The sequence below is a fragment of the Periophthalmus magnuspinnatus genome, chromosome 21 (genome assembly GCF_009829125.3).
Source record: "Periophthalmus magnuspinnatus isolate fPerMag1 chromosome 21, fPerMag1.2.pri, whole genome shotgun sequence".
NCBI classification, from domain to species: domain Eukaryota; kingdom Metazoa; phylum Chordata; class Actinopteri; order Gobiiformes; family Gobiidae; genus Periophthalmus; species Periophthalmus magnuspinnatus.
Window position 1 is genome coordinate 13443066 of NC_047146.1, and position 21918 is coordinate 13464983.

The 21918-nt window shown below is 38.0% G+C and overlaps 2 protein-coding genes across 4 annotated transcripts in view; both read left to right on the plus strand.

The window, feature by feature from the left end:
• The first annotated feature begins 368 nt into the window (after positions 1-368).
• dap1b (death associated protein 1b) lies at positions 369-2887 on the plus strand. Its single transcript, XM_033987453.2, has 4 exons — positions 369-512; positions 1599-1686; positions 2278-2341; positions 2430-2887. The coding sequence occupies exons 1-4, from the start codon at positions 443-445 to the stop codon at positions 2544-2546; spliced, it is 339 nt and encodes a 112-aa protein (XP_033843344.1). The 5' UTR covers positions 369-442; the 3' UTR covers positions 2547-2887.
• A 6458-nt stretch (positions 2888-9345) lies between these two features.
• tanc1b (tetratricopeptide repeat, ankyrin repeat and coiled-coil containing 1b) overlaps positions 9346-21918 on the plus strand; it is a 138314-nt gene continuing 125741 nt past the window's right edge. For 2 of the 3 annotated variants that reach the window (XM_033987570.2, XM_033987571.2), the window contains exon 1: positions 9346-9480. The gene's annotated coding sequence lies outside the window, so the exon portion shown is untranslated. Of the gene's footprint in view, positions 9481-20156; positions 20182-21918 lie in introns of those variants that run through there. The other variant, XM_055230835.1, reaches the window with a different exon arrangement.

The window sequence follows — 21918 nt, forward strand, 5'->3', positions numbered from 1 at the left end:
TTGACTCTCTAATCTGTCTATTCTTATGTCCTCCCAAAATAATCTGGTTCATGAATTAGCACTAATTTGTTTTTGTAATGGAGCATATTGTTCACAAGGTGGCGCCAATTCATCCTTAATTAAGATACTTTACATGCCACAGGTGTTCTGAATTAAATTAACTGTCTTTTAGGGATCTATAAAAGTGATAATAAAAAAATACCAATATTATTTGCCCAAAAATATAAACGCAAAATCAAGCCCCAGACCACGTTTCTAAATCTATTTCGTTTTCATGTGAAACAATTGTGCAATAACAATAGTGGTGGGCGTTTCCGCGACGCACGCTTCCCGTGGCCAGTGACGTCATCACGTCTTTGGGGCATAAAAACAACTGAGTGGGCGTTCAGCTGCGAGGTTTGGGGTTTACTCTTCATCGTTTTACTACAACTCAAGTTCAAAAATGGTTCAGCCAGTATCTAAGACCGCGGGGAAAACGACTCCCGTGCTCAAAGCGGGCCATCCTCCTGCAGGTAACATTTTTTTCTTTGTTAAAATATTTAGATTTCCGCTGCATTGATGCGTCGCGTGATGGTTTGTACTCGACAAAGTGCTAACGTTTGCAGAGAGCGTGACGTACTGTAGTCTACCACAAAGTAACATCGTGTTCTCGCGCTAGTTTTTCTTTATCTGCTGCTATTTACACTGTACTCTTACATGCACAATATCATGCATTAATATCCACGAGGAATAGTCTTGGTTAGATCACGCAGATTCCTTCATTTTTGCAATCTTTTGTTGTCCTGGTCAAGTGATGCATCAAGGGTTAAATCTCAGTCGTACACAAAGTGCTAAGGAGTCTCCAAGGAATTTGTCAAAATGTGGGTATAGATTTCTTTTTCTTCTATCTAAGGAAAAAGTAACATTGTAAAAACATTTATCTCTTAGGCATATATGATGTATAGATATAAATTGTGGTTTGGTTCATTCAAAAAGTTAAATGAATGGAGAAAATTGAGGATATCTGTTTAAGGCTGCAAAATTATATCCATACAGGTTTTGTGTCAGGGGAAATTGTAAAAATAATAAAAAAAAATAAAACATGGAATTTACCTCAATTTAGTAATCATGAAGAAAAGTGTTTCACCTATGCATCACCATATTATAGGCTTTATGTTCTTAATGGTCCATTTCAAAGTGGTACATAAAAATTGCCTTGTTTTTCGTAGTGGAACTGCTGACCAAACACTGAATAAAGTTATGGAGGCTCATAACTTGTCCCAATGCCTATACCTGGCTACTGTACAAGTGTTTATTTACTTACATGGTAGTTGAACCCTGTAGTGTTTGTTTTCGCACAGCCCTCCTCACCCACCCTTGGCCATAAGAGGCTTTTTAAGCATTATGTAGGTCACTTACATTGAGATTCCTAACTGAGTGAGCGAGCCCGCAATAACAAAAACCAGGACACTGTGTACATGTGCAGCCTCTTCAAGCAATTATGTGCCCACATGGTTATTTCACAAACCTATAATTCAGGAAGCCTGGGACTTGTTTAGAAATCCCTCTTTTTATGCTTTGTTGAAAATACTTACAAAGTTGCATTCATCTTTTAACAGTGAAGGCTGGGGGTAAACGTGTGGCCAAGAAAAGCATAGAGGACAGTAGCACCCCGGAGAAAGATGCAAAGAGGACTGAAAAAATAAAGTAAGTGTAATACGTATAATTATTCACTCTCAAATGAATAACAAACTGCAATATATTTATCCCAACAAGTAACGCCACAGTGAAGAGCTGCTGATTCATGTGACTATGCAACAGTTGTCACGGCTTTTTTTTGCTGATGTATATGTTGCTGTCGAGGCATATAACCAATTAGTATTTTCATCTATCTGACATGTTCACAAATAAAAAATTTTGTAAAGTTCCAGGGTTAACTTTTTTACTTTGTGGCAATATACTATAATTTGAATTTGATGTACTTTTCAGATAATTGTGTACTGTAGATATATTGCCATATTGTTGGCTTGTTTCAAATAAAGTTTTGAAAAAATAAATAAGTAAAAAGTAGATATATTGGCTTTACATTTGAGGGATTTTTTTTTCCAATCAAGCCCTAAACAATAAATGATGTTGGGGCAGTGCATGCAGATTGGGTGTTGCAGTTAGTTTTATCCTGTATCTAATTGTTTCAACCACTGGAATTTAATCTCACGTTGACTGAGACTATAAAATCACAGCTGTCCCAATGTTATAATGTCATATGTTTGCTAACCACTAAATATTGTCTTGCAACAGGCCAGTCCCAGCCCCCAACAGAATAAACCAAGTCAACCTTCTCCTGTCTGGGACTCTTGACAAGGTAAAGGACTCTCCCTGTTTTTCTATTGTCAAGATGCAACTGGTAAATCTGGTTCAACTGTTGACTTTAATTTCCTTACTTTTTCCAGCTCAGCCATGACTTCCCAGAAACCCCGGTGAGCGTGAGGCACAGCAGAGTCCGGCCCGCTGTGGAGAAGCCCCACTGCCCCAGAACGTACTTCATCCAGCAGCCCAGGAAGTTTTAAATTATTCGCTTCCATAGGCAGACATGATAACCCATATGTCAGAGACTAACAGGAAGTCTCAACTCTAGGGGGCGCTGGCGGGAACGCTTTCATGTTGATCGTATTTGCTTTGTTAGACAGCAGTTTGAGGCAGTGCTTGTTTACACTATACTCTAAATATTTGAAGTATCTCTATTATTATGAGATGAAACATTCCTGTAGATATTTGCAAAAAGTTGATGGGGAAAAAAATGTTGTGGTATGTGTTTGGGTAGGGGGTTTGTAAAGGGGAGTTTTGGATGTTTTCACAGAAATTAATACAGCTTGTTGCTTGGCACTTGTAATAAAAGAAAAGTAATGTACCTTTTTTTTGTCTTCATTTTTTGCTGTGTTTTTGCAGTTCATCATTCTCTCCACTAGATGTCAGCATACACCAGTCAATTTGTCTCTGGAAAAAGCCTGTTTCTGCAATAACAACCACTATTTTGAAAGTGTCTGTTTATTGTAAATGGACCAAAATAAAGGATTATAAGTGGTAAAGGTTCCATGACACACTTGGCTAGATCTAAACAACTCAAAGAATGTCCAGTCCCTGTAGTTTGGGTTAAGGTAAACTGAAGTGGGTGGTACAGAGCTGTGGGACTAATATAGATGACATTAAGGTCTGTTCTTTTTCTTTTTGACTGCTTCATAGTAAACAGTGGGTGGTAGGTGGTTACTTTACTGTCATGCCAAATTATAAACAGACTGTAATAGTTGGGGTAGCCTAACTAATACTCTGTATTATAAGAACACTATACATAACAATGAAACGCAAGACATTTACTTAAAGTTCATTATGTACTTTATGAGATGTTACTTGCCTGCAGTGTTCTACAATATGGTATTAAAATTATCTGTCTTTCATTTATTCAAATTGCAATCCTCAAAAACTTTTTTTTAAAAACTGAAGATTTTCATTTTGTCTTGAGCCTCTAGGCTTTGTCTCACACTGGCTGCAGTTACATGTGCACTAAAATCTGATTAATATCACATATTTGGAGTTACACAATTAATTAACGTGGTGTTACGCACTGGATTTCTAAAGTCTGTGCTCAACAGTTTGCCATCACCACTTGTTTGCATAGTTAACATTTCACTTCAATCTGGAACATTCCCAAGGGCTTTGAAAACTGAGGTCATCAAGCCTCTCCTAAAGAAGAGCAGTCTTGATACCATAATACTGAACAATTACCGACCCATCTCAAATCTGCAATTTTTAAGCAAAGTCCTTGAAAAAGTTGTTTACCAACAGTTTATTAACTTTCTTCAAATGAACAACTCCTTTGATGTTTTCCAGTCAGGTTTTAGCCCTGACTGCTCTTAACAAGGTGACAAATGACATCCGCCTGAACACTGATGCAGGCAAAGTCTTGATCCTGTTAGATCTGAGTGCAGCCTTTGACACTGTCAACCATGGGATCCTGTCACGATGCCTGTTTTCAGCGTTACGACAGATCCTCTTACAGAGACTAGAGGACTGGGTGGGCATCTCTGGTACTGCACTAAACTGGTTCAAGTCCTGACTAGAATAGAATTGGGAAATGTCTCTACAAAATATCTCTGACCTGTGGGGTGCTCCAGAGTTCAATCCTATAATGTGTCGTACCAAAACTCTGCAGATGACACTCAGATCTATGTCTCACTGGCAGCAGGTGAATATGGACCGTTGGATGCAAAACAACTTTTTCCAGCTAAACTCAGACAAGACTGAGGTCACAGTCTTTGGCCACAAAAACAAAGAGAAAGTGTCAGTAGTCACCTTCAGTTTTTCTCTCTAAAACCTTCAAATCAGGCTAGAGATTTAGGGGTAATGATGGACTCAGACTTGAACTTTAACATCAAATCATCAATAACAGCTGCAGCTTTCACCATCTAAAAATATTGCAAAAATCAAAGGCATACTGTCAAAGCCAGACTTGGAGAGACTTATCCATGCATTTGTCTCCAGTAGGTTAGACTACTATAACGACCTGCTCACTGGCCTCTCCAAATGAGCCTTAATACAGCTGCATTCAGAACACTGCTGCTCGAGCACATAAGTCCTGTGCTCAGGTCTCTGCACTGGCTTCTATGGCTCAGAAAATAGACTTTAAAGCAGCTCTGTTTAAGTAAAAGTCTCTCCATGGCCTAACACTAAAGTACATCTCCCACATGTTAGTTCCATATGAACCATCTCTCACTCTGAGGACTTGAGGGACCGGCCTCCTGCTGGTGCCCAGAGTCAGGACTAAACATGGGGAGTCAATTTTATGCAGCTAAAACCTGGAGCTGTTTTCCTGAAGATGTGAGACAGGCCTCTACTTTGACAATGTTTAAATCCAGGCTCAAAACAGTTCTGTTTAGCTGTGCATATGACTGACAGGTTTTTATTCTGCACTCTTCTCTTTTAATGTTGATTTTATGATGATTATTTGTGATTATTTTTTTATGATTTGTTGTATTGTTCTGTAAAGCACTTTGAATTACTTTGTGTACGAATTGTGCTACACAAATAAACTTATGATAAACAAGTCTAATTGTGGGCACTTCCCCAGGGTCACTAACCACAGCTCTGCATATGGTGTCCTTTTTTCTCATTGATGTCCACAAACAATATCTGACAGTTCATCAGCATACTTGGTGGCCTTGTAAACAAAATCTGCCAGTCTTTGGGGTTGTTGGAGCTTTGATACCATCTGTGTGTTGAGTTCAGGGACCTCAGTGTGGTGAGCTCAAGGACCCTGATGCTGTGAGTGAAGAGAGCAGCAGTTGGTGGTCCACAGACCCGCAGACATGGTTCTTCTGACCTTCTGCGCCTGTCCATTTTTAGCCACGTAAAGGCCGCCCAAGAGGATCTAACCAGGCACCTCTGACCTGCTGAGAAAACACTGCAGTGGAACAGACGAACCCAAAGAGGTGATGAAAAGTCTGAATTTAACTATATGTGCTTAAATGCAACACCAATATTACACATAGCATCAGAATTCAAAATGTTTATTTGTCAAACAGATGTGGGATTTGGGGACAAAACATATACATATAAAAAAAATTTCATACAATTTTCCAAGTCTATACATATTATGTTTTTTTGTTTGGTTTTTGTTTTTTGCTTTCAATGACACGACTGATTCTTTGTAGGACTCAAAACTTACCTCATGGGGGAGCTATAGACTGGGGAGTGAAAGCAATTGCACAGAGTTGGGTTCACTGAGGTAAATGCTCAACTGCCTTATCTTAAAAATAAATAAATAAATAAATAAAAAACATTCTGTACAAATAATATATCCAAGAAGGGTTTATCACCAGATCTTATCAGCTGTAGCTATTCGTCTGAGATGTATTTAAAGCTGCACTTTTGGTGTAGTGTCATACCCTTAATAATAATAATACTTTACACTTGTGATGCGCTTTACTGGCTTGTCAAACGCTGCACTGAAGTCATTATTTATTCACTCTTCACTTACTTTAGTAGCCACAGCTGCCCTGGGGCAGACTGACAGGGGCGAAGCTGCCAATCTGTGCCCTCGGCTCCTCCAACCACCACTGATCACTCACGCCTAAGGACACAATGATAGACCTGTCCTCCAATTTTCAGGTTGAGGAACCACTCCTCTAACCACTGAGCCACTGTCACCCCCCTAGACTAAATATGGCCCGTAATGAGTTTCGTTTCAGTCCGATATCAAGTAATACTATGGCAAGCACCGCAGTATCAGTTCAAAAACAGTATCAATGAGCTGTATTAAAATGCTCTAAAATTCCTATAAAAATTTTACGTTTGCTCCACCCCAGCTTGAACTGATCTGAACAGATGAGATAAACTTAAATAAAAACAATGTATACAAAAATTCAGATTTTATAAAAAATAAATAAATAAAATATAATAATAATAATAATAATAATAATAATAATAAAAAATGTAAATAAATACATTTCAATCAACAATCTCCTTCAGACTAGTATGTACTTCCCACCGGCCAGTAGTTACAACCCTCTCTTGTTACTTGTTCCCTCTTGAGGGAGTAAGGCTGAATAACTATTGCAGTTTATTAGTGCTATCACCGTGTTTAGTGCCTTGACTGAACTCCAGGCCAAAACACAACAAAGAACAACAATATAACCCTGAAATATCTTCTACTCACAGATCCTCCAGTGTGTCGAGAACCCTTCCTCTGACAGCGGCGTGTGAAAACAGTGTCAGACCTGAGCAGACCTCACACTGCACAGAGAAAGTCAAACAGCACGACACGCACTGCTCTTGTTTTGACTGTAGAAAGAACTAATGACCAGGGCTGTAATAATATTTGACATTTTGCGATAGCCTACCTCAAAAACGTCTCACAACATCAGATGGCATGTTTGTGGGCCTACAATCGCTTAGTTTGAGATAACATCACATCTCGACTGCTTGGCTCCAGTAGAGATGTTATTGCTTTGTCTGCAATGTTCCTCAGTATGGCTTTAAACTTATGTCTCTCCATGTAGACAAGCAAGCGACGCCACCGGGCCGAGGTATAGGTGACATCTGTGGAGGAGAGGCACAGTAATAATGAATTTTTTTGAGCAATAGTGTGGAACATTCCAGTCAAAGCAATAACAGCTCCATGGAAACAACCTTCAATCAACACTGTTACATAATGCACCTTTAATAGAGATAAAGTCAAGCTATTATTTTAATCTGATGATATTTGGTTGCTGGCTATATACATGATTACATTACAATTAGTTTTCTTTTCCTTTTGGATATAAAATACTGTATAATGAAGAGAGAAAATCATTTCTTGTCCCCCATCTGGAAGTATTACATCATCACATACTTGAAAAGCCACCAAGTGAAAAAGTCATACACAACAGACTTTAATCACTGCAGTACTGTACTTTTCCCAATTCAAAAGATAGAATATTTATATTTGCATTGTGTACCGTAACTGCGATAACACTGGTCAACCATTGCGCAGCTTCAAACTCTACTATGAAAAAATAACACCTCCAAATCGATTCTATTGTTTACACCTCTAATAACCAAAGCATGTACCAACCTTGAGTTTGATGTTATTTAGTCAGCTAGTATAAAATGGCTGTGTAGTGACGTGCATTATAAATACACAGACCTTCACAGAGTTATGATGGAGGAAGTGAGTGGAGCATACTAATGTTGAACCAGTCCAGGTGGTGCCATTGCTCTTTAGATGTGATGGATCGATCTTGTTTATGGGCCACTTAATCCAGCGGAGTATACTTCAATATTACAAGGGGACAAACAAACACACATAATTCATGCATAATTTAAGTTGAATATTTACTGTACAATCTCCTTATTTAAATAACCCTTTGGACACTTAATATACAGTGTGATTAACCTAGATTACTATGTGAATAATACTCTATTCTACTGAGCATAAAATAGGACTAAGGAATGTTTTGGTGTTTCAAAGGTCAAAACAATAATACAGTATAGACTTGTTATCACACATATTGTCTCCAAACTATGGAGCCCGGCATATGACATTTGCAAAATATAATATGAATGCATGGCCACGAGATAATATTGCGTTCCCGCATGATATTTTCTTGAGGGAACGACCTCATTATTACAAGGGAGCAACTTAAATATCTTAAAGGAACGACTTAATTAGCACGAGGGAATGAGATATTATTTTTATTTTTAAGTTAAATATCTTGTGCGCTCGTGAAAATATATGTATAGAAATGATTATGTACCCTCAAGATAATATCTCATTCCCTCAAGCTAATCATGTCATTCCCTCAAGGTAATTATCTTGTTCCCTCAAGATAATATTTTGTTCCGTCAAGATAATATCTCGTTCCCTCAAGGTAATATATTTTTTTATTTTGTAAATGTTATTCTTCTCTTATCCATCATCCGTGGGGCTCCGTACCATACTCAGTGTTTAAATGTTATACACAACCCAGAATTTAACATGAATAGCAAAACACAGGCATTATGTATAAATGCAAAAAATACATTACCAGCTGAGATTTTAACAATTTACATAACAGAGAGCAGCATAGTCTACTTTTTGTTCAATACCATATACCTTTTATCTTATATTCTTTTTAAAGAGAAAAAACTTTGAAGACAAACTTTGCTTTTACATTCTTGTCTGTGTTGTGGAACAATGCTCCTGAAGATGTGAGACAGACCTCGACTTTGACAATGTTTAAATCCAGGCTGAAAACAGTTCTTTATCTGGTCTTTATCTGAAAAGGGTTTTATTCTGCACTCTTCTGTTTTAATGTTAATTTTAGATGATTATTTGTGATTAATTATGTTATGATTTGTTGTATTGTATTGCTCTGTAAAGCACTTTAAATTACTTTCTGTACTAATTGTGTTATACAAATAAACTTGCCTTGACTTGTTGTGCTGACAGCAAAGGAGTAGATCCCTGAAATACAGAAAAAAAAAAAAAAAAAATACATTAATAAATAAATACTTCGGTCAAGGTGCAAGATTTGTGAATGGGGAATTTCTTCATATCCACTACTTAAATTATAGAGTGTTATAAACTACTATTTCCGTACAGTAAAAGTAACACCTCATCCCTCCGCCCACCCGGGCCACTTCACACGTGCCCTCATTCATGTGTTCATGTGTCCTGGCGCATCCTGGCATGTCCATGAGGCATGCCCAGTGAATGGCGCACGAGAGGTGGGGGGTGACCGGGGAGACCATCTGAGAGAGCGGTGCGTCTCTATTCTCTGTCCTCTATCCCAGACCCGTCCCAGTCCCACGGATGACCTCACGCCAGGGGGAGGAGGAGGAGGAGCACAGCCCGGGAGCGCGGACCTACCTTGGAGTGTAGCCTACCGCTTCTGGAGCAAGTGAGAATGCGTCCGTGTGGAGATAGATAGACGCTAGAAGTTTGTGGAAAACACTTTTGGAACTTTTAACATCCATGAAATTTACCAGGTAAGACTTTTAATATGTGAGTTCGTGCGTAATGGCGCGCGTCGCGGTTGTGGCGTCCTTAAAGTAGCGCAAAACTACAGTTAAAGAGTTTGTGGCATTTTCCCGGAGGAATGTCGGGACATGCCCATTTTTAGCAGCCGCCAGAGGACTGACAGCGCACTGTTACCCGGGGCTATCGTCATTTACAACAACTTACTTCTTAGTTTTTAGCTTGAGACGTTTCTCTGTGCGTAACGTGGAGTAACTTTCTTGCTAGCAACAATGTAAACAAAGCACACGTAGATTTCCCGGTTGTCTTGTTGATGGTACAGTTTTTAAGAAAAGCTTTAGTTGTTTGATTATGCTAATGCTAGTTTCGTGAATGATCCTCTTGGCAGAATACGTTTTTTTTTTAGTTTAAACCTTTCAAACCTTTTGGAGAGACGCTTGGTGCCTGTAGAGTTTGACTGAGGACAGCAAAAGTTTAGAAACGTTTACAAAAGTACTAGGACACCTGCTACTGGGGGCTCCACTGCTAGATCTGTTATGTTTTTAGTGTTGCAATGCTATGAGAGATAAAATGAACAGCCTAGTGTTGTTGAATGTTGATTTCCCCCCCCATCCAATTCCACTGTTTTTCCCTTTGCCCAAATGCGCATTGATACACGTGGTCACAATTGCATTAACTAATTAGGATCATGTCTGTTCTTTGGTCTGCCATTTTCTTGACTTTTTACACAAATAATGATGATAATAGTACTTGTAAAGTTCAAATTGTTCAAAGTAGTAAATATAAAAATAATAAAATGCATTCATACATAAAAACAACTTATTTTTCAGGCCAATTTAGAGGATAGAAATTGGTAAACTGCTCTAAAATCTAGATCCATTGGTATAATTACTTCACTCATAGAAAACCAGTAGAATATTACCTGAATAGGCACATTTGAAAATGCACAACCCAACCCAATCCAATTTAAACCAACCTCCTTATCACCCATTCTAGTTGCCTATCATTTGCCAGTTTCCAAGTTTGCCAAAGCACTTAATCTCATCTGGGTCTCTCCCTTCCTAAAGACTACCCCTGGACTTTTAATAGGTCAGTTTTTGGCTCAGAGCTGTGTGGTCCTGTTTGATGCTGTTTTTCACTCTGTGTTTTGGAGATTGGCCGTAGCAGTGGTTTGCAAACCAGAGGTACCCAGCCCAGATCTCTCAGTGTACTGGCGTCTGAAGAACTGTAATCTAGTTTGACCACATAGATTGAGTCATTGAAGGATATTTTAGTGTTTTAATACATAATTGAACCGTAGCTTTACCCTGATGAGTATGCCAGGTACTTGGAAATGATATTTATGGTTAGTCCTTCTGATAATCGCCAGGATGTAGCTTTGATCTTGAGACTGGGTGAGGTCATGAGTGTACTTGCTGATAAATGCTCTTAGTCATAAGTTTGTTGATGGTGTCTCAACATAATGGCTGCAAGTAGAGACATTTGAATGATTTGCTTCATCTAAAAACGAAATGTAAGAAAGACAATAGTTTTAATCCACATAATCAGTTAGTGAAGGGCGGCATTTCCTCTAGAAAGTTATTGTGAGCATTATACTTGTTTTCATCTTGCATTTATTCAATTACAAGTCTTTATTTTCCTCAAAAATACATAGAAAAACATGCATTCTTGCTATGAGGTCCCCGCTCTGTAGGTCTGACCTGTAACTTGACATAAGTTACTGTGAGATATTCAGTGCAAAGCTAGCATCTCCATGGAAACAAGGAGGTGACAAAGTAAATGGTTCAGTAACATTTGATTAATTTTTAAACATGTTACCTGCACTATAGCAATGTGACAGTTCCAATAGTTTTATGGTGTTATCATGTTGCTTTATGTATGTTTTGTGTACGTCCATTTCAGTTAAAGATGCACTTTGTAACTTTTGTGGTAAAGGAGCCACCTGCTTGTCTTAATGGAGATTTTATTGCTTTACCTAAACTGTTCCACATTATTACACGTTAGATCTGTGGAGCGGTAACCCTATTCACTGTAAGTAAACTGGACAAGGTATTTTTGAACAGTAAAATTGTATAAAAATTGTAATGTATAAATAGTTTTATACATTACATCACCATTCTCCTAGCATGATTTCACATTTTACCCAATTAAATGAGCGTTAGAGCTGATTTCCATGCATTTTCGTCTTGGCTTTACAACCCAAGCTGCCTCCCAAAGCAGTGATTGTGCTGTTGGTCCACTCGTCTGATTGAAAGCCCTACAAGAGGTTTCCTGGACATCTCCTAAAGCCCGGTTCCCATGGTCTAGAGCCAGTTGGCCTCTGACAGATGCTGGCTGGTAGTGGGCCCTTATTGTAACCAAGGAGGGACAGTGAGCGGAGCCAGAAACCTGACAATCACCATTCACAAGCAGAGCAGAAAGGCTATTTTAGGGGAAGCTTCATATAATAAAACTGTTATTCGTCTGAGCGTTTTCATGGCAATATGAAATAGTGTTTTCAAGGACTGCAAGATTATCGCAATTTAAATGGATCATACAGTTGGCAAAAAGAAACAAAACTGCTAACCTGCTAAATTCTAAAAATACATGATTCTTGTATTAGTTTGTTTTTCTTTTTGTCAATTCTTCTGGATGTGAACTTTGAACAGAATCCTACTATTAAAACATAAATTGCAAATCAAATCGTCATTGAAAGACTTGCCAGAAAAATCACAATTAGATTTTTTTTTTTCAATATCATGCAACCCTAGTGATTTTAAAGAGATGCTGCTTGTCTCCATGAAGATGTTACCGCTTTGCCTGAAATGTTCCACAGCATGACATTAATAGCAAGCAATAGCATTAATTCAATTCAATTCAAGTTTTATTACAGGTGATGGATTTGGAAACCCATCAATGTATTCTCTACAAAAAGTGTGTTGAGCATCGTTGTCTGTTAGAAGAAAACAGCACTGTATGAAATCTATAAGGGACGACTTTAAAAACTGCCAGAATACCTCACCTGCTTTTTAATCATTGATACCAGAACATTTAATACCAAATCATATACTGTATAAGGCTAAGAACGAGCCGCACCAGAACTAAGATGGGCAAAAGGGCTTTTAGCTGTTTTACTTCACAGAAATTGAAATACACTCCAAGGAAAAGCAAAACTGGATAGTTGGTGACACAATCTCAATTTAATAATCTCATAACAAACTTTTATACACACACCTGCACCTGTTTTTAATGTTTTATATGGACTTATATACTTTTTTGTTTAGTTTGTTTTTCTGCTTGTATTGCATTTTAAACAGGGCACCAATGAAAAAGAGAGTCCATGTGCTCTCATTGGGTTCCCCTTTATAAATAAAGATAAATAAAATAAATAAATAAATAGAACTGTACTGTAAGTGGGCTCGCCTTGCCACCTGATGCTTGTGGAACATTTCAGACAGAGCAATCACATCTCCATAGAGACAAAAAGATGACAGACACCGAGGCCTGTCACTGTAATTACTATATCAAGTTATTGTTCAGTACATGATGGATTGAACAGAATAATTTATGTGGGTCAGTATTTATCGTGGGAACTTTTTGGACTAGTGGGGAACTTTTTGTTATTTTTCTGTTCTATTATTAGATTTGAGATGTAGAGAGTTGAATAAATAACTTCTATGAGTCATTAGACATAAACAAACTACTAAAGTATTTCATTCTGTTGTTTATTTTTTGCAGTTCAGGTTTTTTAACTGTATTGCAGCTTTAGAATAGGTTTTTGGAGATAATTCTACTTTAGGGTTATTGTGTCAGTGGCATAAATTAGTTTATCGTCTATATTTTCTTCAGCAATATGTCATACTTCAATATTTGTTATGATGGGCCTGGGCCGACCCTTCACAAGAAAAGTGAAGTTTTTTTTTAGCTTTTTGCTTTTTTCATAAGGTTGTGGGTTACATTGTGTTCTCTTTTGGCTTCCTCTGATTTCCACCCATTGTTCAAAGTTATATGGCATGACAATTGTATGAATTTTAAAGAAATGTTTAAAGAAAGAAACATTTTCGTGTGTTTGTATGTGTGGTAGCCCTGCAACTAACTTTCACCGTCCAGATGTAGCCAATCCAACATTTATAGTTGTTGGGATAGAGTCATACATTCATAGCCTAACACAAATGTGAAATAGGATACTAGGCATTTGTCCCATGTACTGGTTGAACTTTCATTTGACACTATTGTATGAGTGGGTTCAGTGACAGCTCGGCATTGTAATTAGATCTTTATATTAAATGTTTTGGATTGTGTCACCTACCCGCTCATCCTGGGAACTTTGAAAGAAGTGATTTCCTAAACTGGATACATCTAGACCTAATAATGGATTAGTGGATTAGATTTTACTTGATGTGCCAAAACCACTGAGGTTGTCTGAGGCCGTAATGTGAAATAACAGATTCATAACAGTAGCACCTGGAGCGGAGCTGCGGAAAGCTGCGGTTCGAGTTTCATGCTAGCTTAAGGCGGCATAAAAAGGTAAAATGTCCTTCGACCAAAATTATCGCAACTCAAGCCAATTAAAACAGACTTGATCTTCATTTTAAGGAAATAGCTGGCGTTTTGAGTTCAGATTCACAATTTGCTGCTAGCTGTGTGGCGGAGTGTTATGCTAGCTCAGATTTCGTTTGAGGCCTGTGCTGTCTTTACTGCTTAATCGAGCCGTTCCCTCCAGCTCATTTATTATATCATTACAAACTGACAGCCATTCATTTTCTCACGGGTGGCTCCCATCCAAAGTCTGTAATACCTGAACATAACACGGCGCAGGTGGAAGGAGTACTCTCAACTACTACGGAAGAGTACTATTACTGCTGAGTATTACTTTTGTACTTGAAGTGTACTTGAAGTAATAAATTATACTTCTGTTTGTGTACTAGTACTTTTTATACTGCAAATGCTTCTACTGTTGGGGTAATGCTGTTACTATTGTCTTATTATTGTCTAAGTAAGTAGAGGAGGAAACTGAAACTTATGAAAAATAATCTAATTGAAAGTTGTGCTACTTCGGAAACTGTTCTTTAATGAATTGTGTCATGTAAATAAAGTGAAATGGATAAAAACAAAAAGTTATTACGTCTACTACCAGTAATTTTCAACTATCTCTACAGCTGCTATTAGTGCTTTTAATACTTTTACTATTACAAATACAAACGAGTATATTTGTTTTGCTAATACAAACTAATACTACAACAAAAAAATGATCTCTACTGCCACCACATACTACGCTACAACTACCACTACTATTCATGGGTTTCATGCAAATGGATTCCTGATTTGAAGGATTTTGTGAGGGCAAAATCCTCGAAATCCCCTTTCAGAAGATATAATATTTTTATTTGATGGTGGTTATTGTTATTACACCATGCCAAATCCTTTAAATCACGAAGGAATCCTTATGCCTTAAACCCAAGAATACAATTTCTATCTACTCCTTGAGACTGAATGGATTCAAAATTCCTCTTGAACCAATCACAAAAGTATAGAATTGTTCTTTCCAGCCTTGATATAGATTTACATATTGATTATAACATCATCTCTTTTGGAGTTTTATCCATCAGCGTGTGTTTACATGTCAGATCCACGTGCACACCTCTGCTCATGCTGGCCCCTATCTGCTGCACGTGCACATGGGGAGTACCTTGAAACAGCTGTTACTGATTTACATTTTTGTCAAGCGTTTTAGAAAACCCTGGAGACCGGAGATAGAGAAGAGAGAGAATAGAGAGAGAGGGAGAGAGAGAGAGAGGGAGGTGAACGAACCAGTGAACTCAGTGCCGCTTTGTGCCATGGACTTAGACAGTTTAACACTTTACTGGGTCAGACGTATTGTATACTTATTCAGTTTGTACTTATTTTGATTTCATAATTTAATGATCGGAAGTCGAGTGCACGTGTTTTACTTCCAGCGTCCAGTCTGAGCAGTGACCCTTCACAAACTGACAGTATTGAGGTCATCTGTATTGAGGCATGAGTAACTTACAGTTGATGAACTTTAGACCATGACTGGACTTGTATTTGGGACAAGTAGAGCTTCTGTATTAACTAGTATTCTGTGCTTCGATCAAGACATACAGCACTTCTAATACACAGTTCGATTAGTTATATAATACTTAAATAATTACTATAACTAAATAATACTAATGTAGTCTACTCAAATCAGGATGGAGATTCTTAAAGGCGCAGAACCTGATTTTCTTAAAAAAACGTGGAAAACAGAACTAGTTGTAAATGGTTTGCAGTGATCCAGTGATGTCTTCCTTGCATCGTAATTATTCCCTGCAGTTTATAAGCTCTTTTCACACCCTTCAGAGACCAGCGCAGAGTTTTACAGTGACGGTAAAGCTAATAACAACTAGCATGTTAACTCACACTTCCTGAATATCGGACAATAAACGCCTTTTAATTAGTTTCAGGCAGTGCACAGTGGAGTTATTTTGACCTCCAGAGTTGCTGTACTAGAGCAAACTTTGCTCAGTAATTTTAACTCCTGCAGTTTTATGCAATCGGTGTGAATTCCTTCCACTGGTGTTGGAACTTTTGTCTGTCCCTAGCAAGGAGTCTTTGTCATTTTCACTGCAAAGTTGTGATTTAAACAGTACTATTACTAGTTTATTTACTTTTTATTTATTTTGTTCAATATTTAAACCTGGATTAGTTCTGATTTGGACACACATTAGTTAATAACGATGGAATTTAAGTTACATTGACACCATTCCTATATTTTTTCTAAAGCATTTATTAGCAGCCATAATTTGGGTGTAGTCTTATTGTAACCAACAGCTATTACTTAATAGTCTTTTATTGCACCTGTCTTATGTTGTTCTCATTCACTTTCTAATGAGTCAATGGTGTTACTGAGCTGTGACACAATGACATCAAGTGCCCTCTTACCCTCTATCATTTATTATGTTGCATTCAAGCTACAAAAAATAAATTTCCATTTCGCTAAGATAAAAATAACACATTTGAGTAGAACGATCAGCAGGTAAAAACAGACTATAATACATTTTCCATGCTTCACTTTTAATTCCCAATTTTAAACAGTGCTATTTTAATGGGTGTCTTTGTGTCGTCAGAGATATGCTAAGAATAAACCCGGCACATGTGAGATAATATAGTTTATCTCATCTGTCACACCTAAGAGGCAGTTCTGTAGAAGTGGATGGGATCATGTCACTTCCTCAGCTATTGATAAAAACTGATCATATTACAAGTGTCGCACCAGGGCTGGACAATACAAGTTGATGGGTATTGAAATATTAGTAATATTCTTATAAACAACACAACTTGTGACTTATTGAATTGGATGAGCGAAGAAATTTAACCTGTCTCGCCAAAAATATTGTAAAAGCTTCTCTTCGGGCTAAAATGAGACAATTATCTGCTGTCTGCATCTAATTTAAAAGCCTTTTTTATCATCCACAAACCAGGAAGTAAGACTAGTACGCTTTTAGCATGCTAGCTGTTGTTAGCATTACCATGACTATCAAATGCAAACTAGTTTTTCATGTTTTTAAGAAAGTAAAAGTCAGCGTAGCGTGTCTTAGAACTGAAATCTAAATTAAAAAATACTTCAAAAAGTTGATTTGAAAGACGTCATTGGAATTACCCTTCTGACAGTTCATTGAGACAAAATGCAGATGTATTTTACCATGCTGATTTTGATACAGGCTAATTGGATCATTTTGCTGCCAAATTAGCATATAACTCCTCCTGGGTGTAATATTTAGTATTCCACATGATTACGCTTCATGTTTTGTGTATATCAATTACTTATCATTCTGTTTTTCGCTCTTTTAGCTGAAACACCACTTGTTGCTAAATGCTAACGTATGCCTAACGAATACCTATGTCTACTCCAGTGTTAGCCTGGGAGCTTGAAAATGTTGGCAGCCACTTCCTCTAGACTTTAACACCACTTGTTAATGTTTCACCGTTCGTTAAATACATGGCGTTCTGGGAGGCGTGAGCAAAGGGAAGCCAAAGGAAACAATACTTTTGGGCCTGTTTGTTTTACACCATATAACATAATGACTTACTTAACCAGTAGCAGTTATAACAGACGTCAACTACTCCAAGATTGTTATGATAAACTGCTGGCAAGACAGAAGAAGTAGAACGTTAAGTCGGGCCAATATGGACTTTTGAGAACCCATTCATTTTACACATTCATAAATAACGCGTGTGACTGACTTTATGGTAGATCTCCATGGCCTAGATTTTTGCATTTTGCGGCGCTGTGTTTACTTGCTGCGGATTCGAGACGTCTAGCCAAGTTGTAATTTTAAATCGTCAAGTTTACTCTGCGCGAAAAGTGCCCGGGGTAACTGCTATAAATTCAGAGCGGTGATTATGAACTAAAACATGCTTTGACATTTCCAAAGCTACTCTATGGTTTCATATAGCAGACATGTAGGCCAGATCAAGGGCAGGTTGCAGCAAAAATACTGTCTTTTTTATCTAAATAAGAGGAGTTTTCCCATGGTAGTCTTAGCAGCAGACAAGCTCTCTTATCCTTTTTAATGTCACACTGAGCTTCTTGGCTGTCTGCAGACCTTGGAGCTAATAATGACTCACATACTGTGGAGACTATGGCCCGGAGCCTTATTAAATTAGACTGTATAGGAGCTACTGTAAATAATGTACGGAAAAGAGAAAATGCAGATTTGATTAAAATATTTAACCTGGTGCTCTGATGTATTTGGTCACAGCATATGCAATGTTTGTTAAGACTGTGTGCAGACGATTTTGCAGTAGAAGTATTTCATTGACACTATTCATGACACTGCTTGTCACTGCAGGTACTTTGTAAACATGTTGGTTTTTATTGTAGCCTGTAACATAAACCTCACACACAAAGCATTGAAATTACAAGTTTTCATATTGTTATTGGTTGTTCTTTCCGATATTTTGCGCAGATATTTCTTCAACTTTTAATGAAAATAGAAGAGCAATTAAGCTACACTTGTGGGTGTATATTTATTTAACAAAAGTATGACAAATTATATGCGCTGAGAAAATACATTTATGCGTGTCTTGGACAATCTAATATTGCAGTTAATTTGAGTGTTTTTGTTGGAGGTCAAAGTTCATTGACAATGCCCAATACTGTAGAATTAACTTTTTTAACTTAATTTGCTTTACAGTTGCTACGTTGCTATAGTTGGGACGTTGGCATTTTTTTTTCTTACCATCTTCTAGTCCATTGGTAAAGGCTTTATCCATTTAGCTTCAAAGCTCATTTGAGTTGCCAACATAATAATCCAAACAGAAGTTACAAGCAACATTGTCAGGAAAAATCAGCTGTGTGTTTGTAGTGTCTTTTTATACCATCATTGTAAAAGTGATCTCTTGAGGAAATTCTGTTAAAGCTTTGTCGGCCATAGAAACTATATATATATATATATATTGGGCTAATATGGCAGGCGTGTACTCCAGATGCCCTTCCTGCAACCTGCTGCACACTGTAACCAAAGTAAACAATGTGAGTTTACATTTATACATTTTTTTCAAAATATATAAGTTATTACTTATATTGGCTCAATCACAGCAACAGGACATATAACGGATATTAATATTGGCTGGAAAAATCCTCATTGAAACATCCTTAATTATCTGAACATTGTGTTCAATAAGATAACTGGTTGTTTGGGTGTGAGCTAACATAGCATTGTTCTTATACTTTTTTACAAATAAACTTTGCTCATAAGTTTAACTCAGAAACCTTTAAGCTCTATCGAGTTATGTTATATCAACTTGCTGAAGTAGAGTACACATTTTAAATCCTACTTGCTCATGCTTAAACATACACTGGTGACCCGTCTCAACCAGGGATAGGTCTTCTGACATCTGTGAATGCAAATCCCACACACTTTGGTGCATGCATGAACGCACAGGTCAGGGGAAGTCTGAAGGCTATTCTCCAGATAGGACATGGCCTGGAGCCAAACTGTTGTAAATATTCAAGAAAGTGACTGTGCTGCTAGTAGTGAATTTTTGCAAGTTTGCTTGTTTAATTGTATTTTGCCTAATGCCCCTCCTATTGCAACCAGCACATACTTGTACTGGGAGACAATATACATGAAGTGTCTTGTCCAGGGACACAACAAGACTTGAACTGTCAGTCATCTCGCTGTTGCACCACTTTGTCTTCGTATTGTGAGAATTTTGAATTTTATTTTTAGGCACATTTTCCTGTCTTGAATGTGATCATAAAACTGTAAAACAATAGACGCGGTTTTAGCTGCGTCCTGTAGCCTACTGCTGCTTGGTAGACATCAAGATAAAAATACCTGACATTCCAGGCTGACAGAGTGCCTATTGAACTCTTTCGGGCTACACTGCAAAACTAAACATTTCCTATCTAAATTCATGTTTTGTTTGATTTGGTCGGAGGTGGAACAGGAAGCACCTGAGCCCAGTTAAGTCCGAAAGTCGGCCCATTCATGTTAGTGTGACAAACAGCCCTTGATTACAATGGTCAACACTACCATCCTCCACAGCTACTCCCTGGACTTCCTACTTCGAGGGCCTTTTCGCTAACTTCCCATTGTTTCTCAGGGCACTTCAAACCCAGAGTCCAGACCTCTGTTCGTTTCCCCCGCGAAGGCACCACAATGGAACGGATAATTACGGAGTTCATGGGAGGACTTTGAAAAATTGTGTCACGCAACTACTCGAAGGTCAGAACCTTTTGGAGGGAACTTGTGTGTTGCCGTGACAACTGTTCAAAGTGGTTAGCTGCGGAGAACGGGTTGCTGAGGCGAGTTGACGGCAGATGACCAAGGCCAAACTTTATTAGCATAACTGTAATTTTGATCTATGTAAAAGGTTTCGAAAATGTGTGTCTTCCACAATTTAGTATCACAGTTCATTTGAGTGGTTTTTATTGGAGGTCAAAGTTCATCGACAATGCTCAGTACTAGCCTACAGAATTCTCTTTTTAAAATAATTTGCTTTGCTTATATTCTAGTCTATGGGTAAAGGCTTTATTCATTAAGCTTCAGAGCTCATTTGAGTTGCTAACATGCTAATCCAAACAGGAATTATAAACTATATCGTCATGAAAAATCAGCCGTGTGTTTATAGTGTCTTTTTATACCATCATTTGAAAAGTGAGCTCTTGAGGAAATTATGTTAAAAGCTTTGTCAGAGGTCTGTCGTAGAAACTATATATATATTTGGGCTAACACAGCAGGCGTGTACTCTAGATGCCCTTCCTGTCACAACCTGTTGCACACTGTAACTAAAGTAAACTATGTGAGTTTAGTGTCTTGCCCAAGGACACAATGGTAGTACGCATTGACCCGAACAGGAAGGAACCCACAGGAAATCTGGAGAGGGAGACTGCCTAAACATGCAGGATTACTGAAATACACACAAATGAAACAAAACACAACTCAAAGTATGTTTTTGATGAGTACAACTTTATGCTATCACTTTTTCAGATAATAGATAGAATGAATGTCCTTCGCAAAGAACAATAAGAACTATCCTCCTATCTTTTTATTGAAAAATCTTGTTGTACATGTCCTGAAATGTATGTGATTCTTGTATTAGTTTAACAGTTCATATTGGTAGTTATCAGATTATAGAATGATGATGATGATGATGTTATACTGTCAGATAGGGAGCAAGAGCCAGTTTTTCCCTATTGATTACATTGCATTTTGCCATGAAATATGTAAAAGGTGAATTCACAAATGTTGAACCTGATTATTTACTGACTAGACCCATGAACCTGCAATATTACAATAAAAATCTGCATTTTAACATGATTCATTTTAGCTGCCTCTTCCCCATCTGTGTTAAATATTATTGGACTACAGAAAGATGTCCAAGGTAACCCAGTAATACCATGAATAAAAGCTCATAAACACAAATTTAGCATAATATAGGTCCCCCAATATGCATTTTCCACTCAAATCTATCCATGACATGACCTGAATTCACCATTTACCAGATTGGAGCACTATAAACGCAGAACTATAAACGCAGAACTATAAACGGAGAGCTATAAACGCAAACTTCGAAATCCAGTTGTCCATCCTTCTCCGTAAAAGGTCTTACTCTGCAGTGCCTGTGTATGTGTGGAGTTGGTGTGTGCGCCCCGGGCTGCACTTCCCATTGTCTGACACCTATCACGGCACAAAGCAGGTCATAACTCAGCTCGTCGCCCCTGTATCCAAGAGGCTTCCCGGCCAGAGGCAATCAGGACAAACAATCCTATTTCCGGTCTATATATAGCCGGCTTCTCCGATTACTGTGTTATTGCAAGATGGCCCCATTAGCCACATGTCACGTCAGCATTGTTCAGGTGCAGATGCGGTCCTGCTACCACCTGTGCGCCTTTGAACTCTATCAGAGCAGAGCTGACCGGGCAAACATACGATGATGAGCCCAGGCCCCTCTGCACTGGC

Coding starts and splice junctions, on each gene's coding strand:
- dap1b (XM_033987453.2), top strand. CDS start 443: ATGGTTCAGCCAGTATCTAAGACCGCGGGGAAAACGACTCCCGTGCTC. Junction 513..1,598: donor AGCGGGCCATCCTCCTGCAG/GTAACATTTTTT, acceptor ATCTTTTAACAG/TGAAGGCTGGGGGTAAACGT. Junction 1,687..2,277: donor AAGAGGACTGAAAAAATAAA/GTAAGTGTAATA, acceptor GTCTTGCAACAG/GCCAGTCCCAGCCCCCAACA.